The sequence below is a fragment of the Athene cunicularia genome (genome assembly GCF_003259725.1).
Source record: "Athene cunicularia isolate RWA chromosome 11 unlocalized genomic scaffold, athCun1 chr11_part1, whole genome shotgun sequence".
In the NCBI taxonomy this organism is placed as follows: domain Eukaryota; kingdom Metazoa; phylum Chordata; class Aves; order Strigiformes; family Strigidae; genus Athene; species Athene cunicularia.
The window spans coordinates 19063553-19075322 of NW_020799113.1; the positions used below are offsets into that span (position 1 = coordinate 19063553).

Here is an 11770-nt window from a genome sequence, read left to right on the forward strand (position 1 = left end):
ATTTGGCCTGGAGTTGGTGTGGGTGTGGTACTGATGAACCAGTATCCTTGTGGCGCCTCTTGAAGTGCTGTAATGATAGTTTCAGCAGAGGCTGGCCACCCAAAGGTGCAGGTGGACTGCTGAAGGTGACATTGTCACTTATTCATTGTTGGTGGAGATGGCTGGCTTTAAAGCCAGCACATTTGCCTTCACACCATCTGCTGTGCTGAAGGCTCAGTGCTTCTCCAGGTCTGTTAGCTGAAAGCTTCCAGGTATTGCTGTCTCAGTCTTTTTGGGCATTGAAATGCAGATCTGTAAGCCTAGCTGAAGTTCCTGTCAGTAAGTGTGAACAAATACCATGGAGACATCCATTACTTTAATGCTATTAATACTTACTTTTGCACAGGAAATTTTTAATAAACAGTCTTTTTAATAAGTTACATAGAGTTGGCTAGCAGGTCTGTCTTTGGCTGCTGGATATCTAATGTATTGATCAACCAGTCTGTGGTTCGCAGGCAACTCACTAAGCCAGTTGTGGAAGGTGGACTAATGCATCGCTTATTTTGTGGTGGATTTTGAAGACTTCTCCAGGCTTATGATGGAAATGTCAGAGAAGCTGCCAGAAGCCAGACAGCAGCAGTGGGAGCTCTTAATAAAGTGAGGCAGTTGTGTGGGGCTGGGCAGCAAGACAGGGAGACTTTTAACCTGGTCTTTAGCCAGACATTTTCCACTGTTTTCATTATTGCTGCTCTTCCAGCATAGCCAAGAGCTGGGAATGCTTGCCTAGACAAAGTGTCCAGTGATGTCTTTTGTCCTCTAGATACGCTATGAGTCAGAAGTGGAGTAATGAAGATACAAACATTTTATATTAAGATGCTTTATGCTAGTTGAACCAGAACACACCTGGCACATGCCTGGCTCTACCAGCCAGGTGTGTTCTCAGTGTTGCATGGGAGTGGGATTGCATCATGCTCTGCATGTTGGTGGGCAAGATAGCCACAAGACTAGATTTGAGAGCTGAAAGAAAAAGGAAAAACCTTGGATGGTAATGGAATGACTAGGTTAGGTGCTGGGCTGTGTGCAACATGGAACCAGCAAAAGCATAATCTCTTCCCCCAAGCTCCTCATCTGAAAAGAATTTGTGCTTGCAAGCTGTGAATAAGCAGCTTATAAATAGACGGAGGAGTGAACTCTCCTTTTGTTTGCAGAAGGCAGTATAGTTAGTCTCTGTACTTTGAGGGTGGAGTGGCTAGAGCTGGTTTTGTGAGCTGGCTATTTTTAGTGTGGCTTGGTGATCTGGTTGGAAGCCCTGGGTGGGGACCTGACTGAGCAGAGGTAATGGGCAGTACAGAGCAGGCTTCCTGAGCAGCAGCTGCCAGGTTCCCGATGCTGGACCTGACTCAATTGCAGCAACAAAGAGGGTGATCTTATGGCTAACAGCCTCCACAGTTCTTGTGCCTGGCTTCCACACACAGTATTGAGGCACTAGGTCTGCTTGAGGCTGTGGCCAGTTAACGTAGGGGTGTCTGCTGTTGATGAAGCACTGGGTTATAGCTGGGTGGTGCTGTAGGAGTTCATGTCTGTGGGTCTTTAGCTTGTTAGTAGCAACTCATGGGATGCTCCAAGGAAGGCATGTGCCACTCTGCAGAGTGGTGTACAAGCAGGAGTAAACTTGGATAATGTACAAGCTCTCATGGGCTCCAGGAGGGCCTGCTGAGGGACTGCACAAGCACCATCTGAAGCTCTGTCTGGGGTAGAGGCAGAGACTAAGCTGGTCATCCAAATATGGGACAAGTTAGGGGCAAGGGTAGAGAGAAGACAGATGTCTGGTGTGTTGGTCGCAGTGTGGGGAGGTGGGGCTGCCTGACATTCTTGGTTTGGAAGGTAAATGGAGTGTGCATCTGCAAGCTGACAGCTGCTGCCATATGCTGGTGGTCATAGCCAGGCAACCTACATGGAAAATCCTTCATGGAGATACTGTCTTCTACCATTCCCTTTCTACTTTAGAGATGTGTTTGCTTCTGTCTGTGCTGTGGCCAGTTTGATGGTTGCTACTCTGATGTACATGGTTTCAAAAGAAGGCAGTGCTTGTGTCCCTTTCACGGATGCCATTTTCCTGGTTTCCTTAACTAGTGCTTGCTCATCTTCCTGCCTCTCTGGAGCTTTGGGGACCTCTCATGCTGCCACTTGCCATAGTGCACATGCCTGACAAGGTCTGCGAGAGGCACCTTTCATTGATAGGTGTCCTTTGCATGTTTTTCCTGTGGACCTAATCCTAAAACCTTCATCTCTTGGTTAGGACGAGCTCTTGGTACACCTTGAGGCAAGATGAAAAAAAGTGCTTAAATCTTGGCCTCAAAGATTGGCAGCTTTCTGCCATGAGGCACCTTTGTGTTGTTGCTGATGACATGGAAGATGCTGACAAACACTAAATCTTTGGCCCTTAGCAGTACATGAGTGGCAGTGCTCTTCCATGGTCTGTCTTGTTTGTGTCAGGTGGAGGGAGGAGCACACAGCAACACTTCTCTCCAAACACATACTGTGCTGCTTGGTATTCATTTTCATTACAGTCTAACCTGTTCCCTCTGTTGCGTGGTGGTTTTAGCCTGGTAAAAAGCACTTACGCTCGCATTAAACAAACCTCGTTGCTCTGCACATAAGGGAGCGTGGAGCTGTTGTCATTCTGATTGTATGAAGTGCTGTGTGAAGCCAGTTCTGGCATTTGCAGAGAGGTAAAAGACTGCAGAGTTCTGTCTAGGTAAGTTTTCATTGTTCTTTTAGGCTTTTCATCAGATGATTCCCCTCCGCTCCCTTTCTGTTATTTATTTTCTGCTGTCTTATGTCCTAAATCTTCCTGGATTCAGTGGGAATTTACCCAGAAGGCTCTAGTTTTGCTTGTTCTTGTTTGCAATATTTGTCATGCCAACAGGGCATTAGGTAATTAATGACACACTGTGTCTTTTATCTGTTTAAAAATATTATGGAACAAATTGCAAAAATTTTCCAGTATAGGATGTTAGCTGAACCGCCTGAAGTTCCTGGCTCAGCCCAGACCATCCCACAAGCACCAGTTTTTATGTGGCTGAGTTGGGGTAAATGTTTCTGTTGCTGGGTTAGTTAGTAGCACAGTTGCTGCTATTATATGTATCTTATATGTATCATAAACGCTGGGAGTGTGCAATCGGAGAACGTATTAGGGAGATAGGCTTGTGACTTTAATAACAGTGGGTATGTATTTGAGCAGGACATCTCGAAACCCTGGTGGTCCTAACTCCAGGAACACAGCTGTTAGACTAGTGCAGTCGACCTAGGTAATGAGTATAAACATAAATAGGTTAATGTGCATGGGACAAGGTTTGGGGGTAGGAGTTTTTTACGACTGTTAGAAAACCACAGCATGATGCTTGGTGTTCCCAGAATGGTGTTTCCACATCCTATCTCAGGCTCCACTGCAGGATGAGCTTACCCTGTAAGTAGGCTGCTACTTAGTTTGGGATTTCTTTATAATGTTGTTTTTTCCAGCCAGTTTTATGAATCTTACAGGGCTTTAAAATCGACCAGAGACTGAACACAAGTTTTATTGTAACTGAATGCAGGCCAGGCTGAGAAAAGAATCAAAGGTTGCAGCTTGGGACTGCACTTGGACACTTCTTTAACTGTATGCATCAATCCCTTCTCTTTTAAAAGGACTTCAGAGTGTATTTCTGCTAAAAACATGTTTAAATGAACTGTGCTCAGAATAGAATTCTCTTTGCAATTATGGTCTGTGGTGTCTTGTATTAATTGGATGGGTTGTTCCCAGTGCATGTGCTTGTCAGGTAACCAGTGAGGAGGCATTCAGTCAGGTCTGTGGTCTCAGCCAGATCTGCTGTTCCTGTTATGAGTGGAAGGAATCCCACAGGCAACCCCAAACTTGGTGTTTGACCTCTGTGCCTTTCTAAGGACAATTTGGGGTTCTAAAAACTGTACCCAGTTCCTCAAATACTTTCATTAGGTAATTAAAACCACTGTGGCTGTTTGTGTGCTGCAGAGAGTAATTACAATTTATTTAGCAATATCTGTGTTAGCTTCACCATGGCCAGTTTGAATTTGAACCTCAGCTGCATGTGCAGTTTTCAGCTTGAAGAGCAGGAGCATGCATTTGAGGTTGACCTCCTTTTATGGGTTCATTACAAAAATGTCAGACATGTAGGCTGCTACCAAAATGCATTCATGATTGACAGTGGCTCTAATGCATTTATTTCTCTTCCTGTGAAACAGCCCTCAGGCACACAGGACTTTCCCTGCTAAGCTGGAAGGATTTGTTCCTAAAGCATTGCTCAGGATGTGTAAATGTTTTGTAGCCAAGGTATCAGCACAAATGATCTGGGTGATGTCCTTGGGCCAAGCTATCCTTTAATGTCCTAGTTGCCAGATCTTATTCCCTTTCTGCCAAAACCTGTAGAGACATCCACAAGGGGAGTTCAGCACCAGGAGTGGAAGACTAGATGAGGCTAATGTTGTAACATCTGACCATGCTGATTCTAAATTGCAGAATGATCAGGGACATCTGATTTTTCAGGGCAAGTTAGCTGCAACATATTTGCCTAAACCCCACCAAATACACTAGAAAAAGGCAGTGTGTCTTATGTACTTTCCATCCACAAATATTTTGCTATTTTAAAATTGACCCAGGTTAGTGGAGGATGAGTTCTAGTTTTAGCCTTCACTTTTAACTGTCCCTCTTGCTGTTGGCTAGAGCAGTTTCATAAGGGACAGACAATAAGTTGCAGAACAACAATGGTTCTTTTGCTTCCCTCCTCCCTACACTCTTCTATTTGTGTCTCACATCGGGAGGCGTGGCTTGTGCAACACCTGCTTTTGCAAGCCTGCTGGATGCCTCTTCTGTGGCCATTGATTTATTTTTGTGAAAACGAATTGGGTATTTTGCTTTGAAAACTAAAGTGTAACTCTCCAAGGCTAGATTTTTCGAAGGATGGATTCAGACAGAAATGGTCTTTCTAAATTATAGGTCTAAAATTACCCTACCATTATACAACTGCTTGGCGCTTCTCCAGAAAACTGAAGATGTTTGGAACCTTTTCCACTGAAACGATAATTGCCCAATGAAAACAGGATTTGGGGAAACATAAACTGACATCAAGCTACTCCTTTTTGCTATAAATTATATTGACTCTGCACTATTGCAAAATTACTTTGGATGATTTGACTATGGAAGAATGTAGTGAAAGACTCTTACTACCACACTCACATGTGCAGGGAAATTGCAATGCATCCAAACAAATCTAAGCTTAGACAAGACTTTCCACTGACTCCAAAGAACTCTCTGCTTTCTTTCCTCAGAGTTGCACAGGTCACTATTAAAATATCTTTAAGGTGCTTAACAACCAGGTGTTTTCCTTTTGTGTGGCAGGATGGAAGTCCCTTTTTCTTCTTCAACCAAATTCTCAATATTTGGTTTCTTTACTCCAATGAATGACAGGAATGAAAAACTCCTCTGAAAAAGAAATAGTTATTTATGCCAAGGTATTCTTTTCCCATTAAACTTCCTGTTGCAGGGTATCGTTGAGTTTACTAGTATACTAGAAATTATTTAGGAATTTTTTAAGGTGTGAATCTGCAAATGGATGGGTATGTGTAAATAGGTAAACAGATGTACAGGGATTTGGGAGAGCGTGCTTAATGCCCAATGGATACTTTCTGTGAGCAGTGGAAGCACACAAGTAAATCGAAACCCCAAACTTTCCCATGAGCTGTGAGCAATTTCTTTGTTTGGCTTAGTTTGCCTACTTACTTTATATTACAGGGTGGAAAGGGTTATATTTTTCCTCTGTGTAAGAGAGTAGAAGATGGGTGTTAGTCAGAGCCTATCAAGCTAGTAAAAATGAACTGTCAAGAGCTGACAGCGTATGAACGGAGTTACCTTGGAGATGCAATGGAAGACCAACAACTAGACATTGAGGTTTTAACGAATGCCTGCTAAGCGAGGCAGAACGTGTGAAAACATCATGGCTGGAACTTGAAACAAAGGACTGAGGTGCTGAGATGCTGGAGGAACTCAGCAGAGGAGGAGGGATGGTGTAAGGCCACACCTGAAGTCCCTCTGGGGCTCTGAGCCCAGAGGAGCCATTTGGAAACTTTTTTTTTCTGGGTGGCTCATGTGCAGTCATTCAGCAAACCACTGGCAGGACCAAGAGAAGTAGCAGCCTCAGGGTGTTGGGTTGTGCCCTAACAAGTGTATCAGTAGCCAGCTGCAAGCATCTACAGAAGACTAAGTTACTTAAATGACAAGAGCAAGGTGGTTTAGATCATATATACCCTAAACAGCCTGATTTAGATAAAAACAAGAGCTAATTTCCAGCCCTCTTACCTGAAATGAATTCTCTGTCCAGTTCCTGCTTATGGTATAAACTCCCAAATGTATCCTAGACTGAGGTAAGTGGATCAGTAAAGCAAAGGTTTTACCTGTATACATTCAGTAACAGGGTGTCATTTTTAGTTCCATTGAATCAGCTGACTTAGAGGGAGGATGACTGAGTATCTGTAGACATGTGTAGCTGTCATGTTATTTGCCTGGACATGGATTACAGGTGGTTCAGAGGGCTGAATGCTCACTTCCTAACTGGAGGCTCTAGCTTGGTTCTTCTCTACCACTTTCTGCAAATGCAATGCAGGCTTGGTTTTACTGAGATCTTCAGAGTATGGCTCTTTATTTTTCTAATATTGCCAATAATCTGGGCTAATTCTTTATGTGGAAGGAAGATGTGTGGGGCCAGAAGAGCGCTCTTTGGGGTGAATTTTTTTTTCAGTCTTTCAGCTTAGCAGCAAGCAGTTCACCCAAGCACCTTCTCTTCTCCTAAAGTTGGGCTCCTCAGGGCTTGGCGGGTGGACCAGAAGTAGTATTTTATTGCTGCATTTTTGAACCTTACTTTTCCCTAGTGTGGCTTGCTGGTCATAAGGCTGATACTTATCCCAAGCATGCTCAGAGACTGGTCTTGTCATTGATGGCATGGTGAATTCGCCTCTGCACAGTGACCTTACAATTTCTGTTTATAAAAAAATACTTAAAACATGTTTGTTTTGTAATTGCTTCCTATCCCTCTACCTTGAGGGTGATTTTTTTCCCATAGTTAACAGTACTGTCTTCAGGAAAGCCTATGTTTTGTGACTTTGGGAAATGTGCTGACTGCTACGTGGGAGTCTGTAGTATTTAGAGCCTTGCAACCCAGGCTGTGACTGACTCCTATCAAGAAAAATAGCCCAAATTTGAGATAACTGGAGTCCCTTTTCCTCCATTAGGTATGGAAAGGTATGGAGTAGGACTTCCTATATCAGATCCTATTCTGTGCTAGGTCAGCCAGCTCAAGAGCTGTAATGTGTTTCCAGTTGCTAAGCCATACGGTTACCATCTTACGATACCTTGTTAAGGATTGAAACAATGCATGCTTACTTTCTCATGGGCTTGGGTGGACACAAGGATTTCCATTACAGAAAGAACTGCAGGAAGCAGTATCAACACCAAAGTAATTTCCATGGAAGCTTAGGGAAATGTTGGAAAAATATTTTTGCCTCATGAGAGGAAAATTGTGAATGTTTCTATGTACCAGTCTGTAATGCCTAAAGTTATAGGTGCTCACTTGTCTGCACCGGTGGGGGGAAGAGCATTTGATGTGTTGGTGTGCTTTCCTGAGTGTATGAGAGCGTTCATGCCAGCAGGGACTTCAGATCCATGGGAGTAAGACACAAGGATATCTGTCTGTCCGGCCATCAGTATTGTATTTTGCTGGAGCTTTATGCAGAAACCAGGGCCTGACAGATTTGCTCCGCTGCACAAAACCCAACAGTGTTGATGTTGTTGCCAAATATAACTTCCAGCGATCTTCCGAACTGTTTCTCATTAGCTGTTCTAGCTGTGTCACTGCTGCTGACGGGAACTGGCCTTCACAACCTGCTCTGTAAACACACTTTCCAGAGCTCAGCTTGGGCAGTGATTATGGCTCTGCTGCTGCAAGTCTCCTAGGCTGGATCTGAGTCTGTCCTAGGAAAGCATTGCAAAACAGAAAGCTCATATCATCACTGTTTGTTTATGGCGGTTTGGGGAAATGCGGGAGCAGTGTTACAGCTCAGATCTTTCCATTGAAGCTTGCAGATTCTCTGTAGAGAACCTGTCTCCACTGCAGTAATACTGATCTTAATCCAGAAACAATTCGGGGTTTTTTGGCTGCACTTTGGAGAAACTGATTTGGTCTAATGGCATTTTGAAGAGGAAAAACAAAAGTATCTAAGAGCCTGAGGTTTGACAAGTTGGCTGTTGCACACTGGATGGAATTCTGAATGGAAAAAAGAGCTAGTTGTCCAGACCTATTGCACTACCTCATGTTAATTAAATACTTTCTAAAAACTACAGGAATGTTGCCACTAAATGCTCATATTTGGTTGCATTTCATAGGTTCACGATTGCCTGTAACCCAAAGAAGAAATAAACGTGAATGCTGAATTGCTTGTATTAATTTTCAGGAGTAAAGCTTTCAGAGTTTTATTAGCTACCTATTTCACAAGTGCTTTGAATAATTTTAATAATATGATAAAAAAAATCCATGCCTTTTAAAGCCAGAAGGTGGTAAGACAATTGCAAAATGAAAGCTGGTTTAGGGTGAGTACAGGAGATGCTCAGGCAGCTGAACATGCTGGTGTAGATCACATCTGAAGGAGGCTGTAGTATTTTGTTGCAGGTGTCCGTTGAGTCTGTACTTGTAAAAGAAGGGGAAATCTAGAAACAGAACGAATATGGGAAAGAATAACATTCAGAGTTATTCTGTCTCCTGGATTTTGTCCATAATTCACCTGAAGCTGTGCTGGAGAGGTGTTGCACACATCTGAAAGGATCTTGCTAACATTCATCTTGCCAGGATGTGCTGAGTCCCTGGCTCCACCCGTCCAAGGGCACTGGGCTCCAGTGTGAACCCCTTCATCCCGTCCTGTGCCTGGAGGAGGTTAACTTCTGCTGTGCCCAGGCTGGCAGGGAGAGTGCTGCCTGGTGTTGCCTGTTGGGCTTTGATAGCACAGCTGCCTGTGGAAGACAGGGAGGTCTGTCTCCAAATCTTTCCAGCACCACATTGTAAAATTCAGTTTCTCTTGGTGCTGGGGTGCTGTACGCTTTGCATTTTTGTTTGGCTGGTGGAAATCCTAAGTGTGGGGCATCAGGTGCTATATATTGTTGTTAGTCAGGAGAGATTGGCTTCATACTGATTACTTATTATTTAAATGAAACACTGAGACTGCCTGACCCTGTGTTTTGTGAAATCCCATTGATGCAATAATCTGCATTTATGAAAAGCTCAGTATCCTGTCTGACAAGTACAGTAGATTTTGCAAGGAGCCTGGCTGGAAGGAGATGCTCTTGTCCTTCCTGCCAAGTTGTCTGCACTGGGATCCGAGTGATGAATTACCAGAACGTGCAGGGAGCAGCATTATTCTCCTTCTGCTCTCCATACAGAGATGGCTGTCACGGTTCCACAGGGAGGATGACTGCAGTGCTGCTGTTAGCCAGGTCACTTTGGTATGAAATGCTGGGGGAAGGCCCCAGTGCAAAACTCCTGACCAGGCTTGTGTCCCTTTCCAGAGACGCACTTGATGCTGCCAGTGTGCTTTATAATCGAGTTGATGAGGGCGTGCACCGACTGGTGATGCTGTCAAACAAACGCATCCAGGAACTGGAGCTGGTGATGGAGTTCGAGAAAGTGGAAGAGTGTTTTAAGGAGGTAAGGCCTGTCTGTCAGTTCCAGTGACTGCCTACTGCCACCCTCTGACTGTGTGTCCCACAGCAGGTACTGGGCCTGTTGATCTTTTGTGTGAAGATGTAGAATGATGCTTGTAGACCCTTAAAAAGAACAACTGAACATAAGAATTTGAGAGAGATTCTTCAGATATGCTGAGAACCAAGCCACTGTTATGCCTGGTATCTTCTAGTGCCAGGTAAAAGTCTCCTGGCTGCTTTCTACGTGTGGATCAGTCAAACCCCATAAACATCTTGTGATGTTTTTTCCATACTTAAAGATGACAGTGCAGTGGTTCATTGGTAAGCAGTGCACTTGGAGGTGGGGTGTCTTTTCACACTAGTCAGCAAAAGTACTCTCTCAGCAAGACTGTTGAGGATCCATTCTTCATGCTCTACCTTGAGAAGCAGCAGAGCAATGGCAATAAGCTGACTATGAGTCTGCGTGTCCCCTCTGGGCTGGAGATCCTGCAGGGTTTGCCTACATCCTGTTGCTGAATGAGCCACATCACATACCCCACGCTCACTGTCTGTCTGTTCGGTGCACTCTGTTGTTCAGATTCCTGTGTGGTGCTCAGGTCCCTTCTATCTGATAAGCCCCAGGCACACTCCCTTTGCTTCTGGCTGCAGCCCTGTATACAGTCTGCAAGCAGGGCAACAGCCTCTTGTCCTTAATCCAAGAGCTATGATCAACACACACCTCCCCCCCTGCACTTCTGTAGGAGTTTAAAATTCCCCTTTATGTGGTGCTCACTGAAACTCTTTACAGCTGTGGGATAACTGAAGCAAACAGGTACTGGTTCTCAGAAAGACCTTGAAACTTGTAGTTGCATAGAGAACCTTAAAAAGTCATAAAGTAGCTCAGGCTGTCTGAGTGTCCTACAAGATCTGATCAGTTCTTTCAGTGTTTCAGATCCCAGATGTGCTCCCTAAACCTGAACTTGACCTCGAGATTATGGAGTCAGGTAGTCTTCTTTGCTGTAACTTGTCAACAATGACAAGTTTTTTTTATATCACCTATTACCCTGTGTGTGAAGGGTTGTGTGCTGTTTGGAGCTCACCTTAGCAATCTGCATCCTTAAAGATCAGTACTAGGACTAGTTTCACTGTTGATCTTCTAGGATTCTGGGCTCTTCTCCTCTGGAGAGAACTGGATTTGCAAAGGAGGCTGTAGCCTACCTACTGTTTTCATAGGCCAAGGTGGATCCGAGAGTTCTAATGATTTCCCATTTGGAGGCAGACGCTCGGCGCCATACACGTGTTCAAGACAAGAAGTGTGATGCAAGAACCTAGTAAAGACTCCCTTAAACACACAGGTTTCTAACACCAAACAGAAATGAAAAAAGGCACCAAAGCAAACTCTACAACCTGTCCTGTTTTAAGTTGAACTTTTTTTGATTGAATTGAGCAAAACTGACCGCTTCCATCTTTACTTTGCTTGCAGATCACCAATGATGGCAGCAGCTGCTCCTACTTTTAAGCCTGCCTAGAAGCTCTAGGCAGTGGCAGTGTGCCCCTCTGCAGTATGGGTCACAGCCTGGGAACCTGTCCCCATCTCCTCCTCTTGCCGATGGGCTTGTTCCATGAGCACAGACTCTCTCTCAGTCCACAAGACTAGGATTTTGTCCTTAATTGTGGGGTTGAGTTGGGATATGAGTTTAGATGATAGAGGAAGACAGGATGTGTGGGCATTAGGAAACATTCAGTCTATCCCCTGCCCCAGGTGCAGCTATGCCTGAAGCACTGCAGACAAGTGTACTAACCTGTTTTTAAAACCCAGTTGATGGAGATGCTGTGTTATCCTGCCTGGCCTCCTGCATCTGCTTTGCTTTTAGGACACTCTTGTTAGTTCTGTACCCATGTTTGAGGATGTAGGTTTATAACTGTGGCAGTGGCTGGGCTCTGTTGAGGAGCCTGCAGTTACTGCAGGGCTTTGTGGCGAGCTGCCTTCAGAATACCGGTAGCTGAGAGTCCCAGAGAACCATGAAACATTGCAGATGGGGGGGGGGGGGAATC

General features: G+C 44.5%; 1 protein-coding gene across 6 annotated transcripts in view; it reads left to right on the top strand.

The window, feature by feature from the left end:
* The window catches only part of PLEKHG4 (pleckstrin homology and RhoGEF domain containing G4), a 92044-nt gene that overhangs the window by 52788 nt on the left and 27486 nt on the right, over positions 1–11770 (top strand). For all 6 annotated transcript variants that reach the window (XR_003399206.1, XM_026856675.1, XM_026856677.1 and 3 more), the window contains exon 11: positions 9602–9740. Coding sequence is in view for 5 of the 6 variants with exons in the window: in XM_026856675.1 (XP_026712476.1) it covers positions 9602–9740 (139 nt within the window). In the remaining variant the exon portion in view is untranslated. The remainder of the gene's footprint in view (positions 1–9601; positions 9741–11770) is intronic.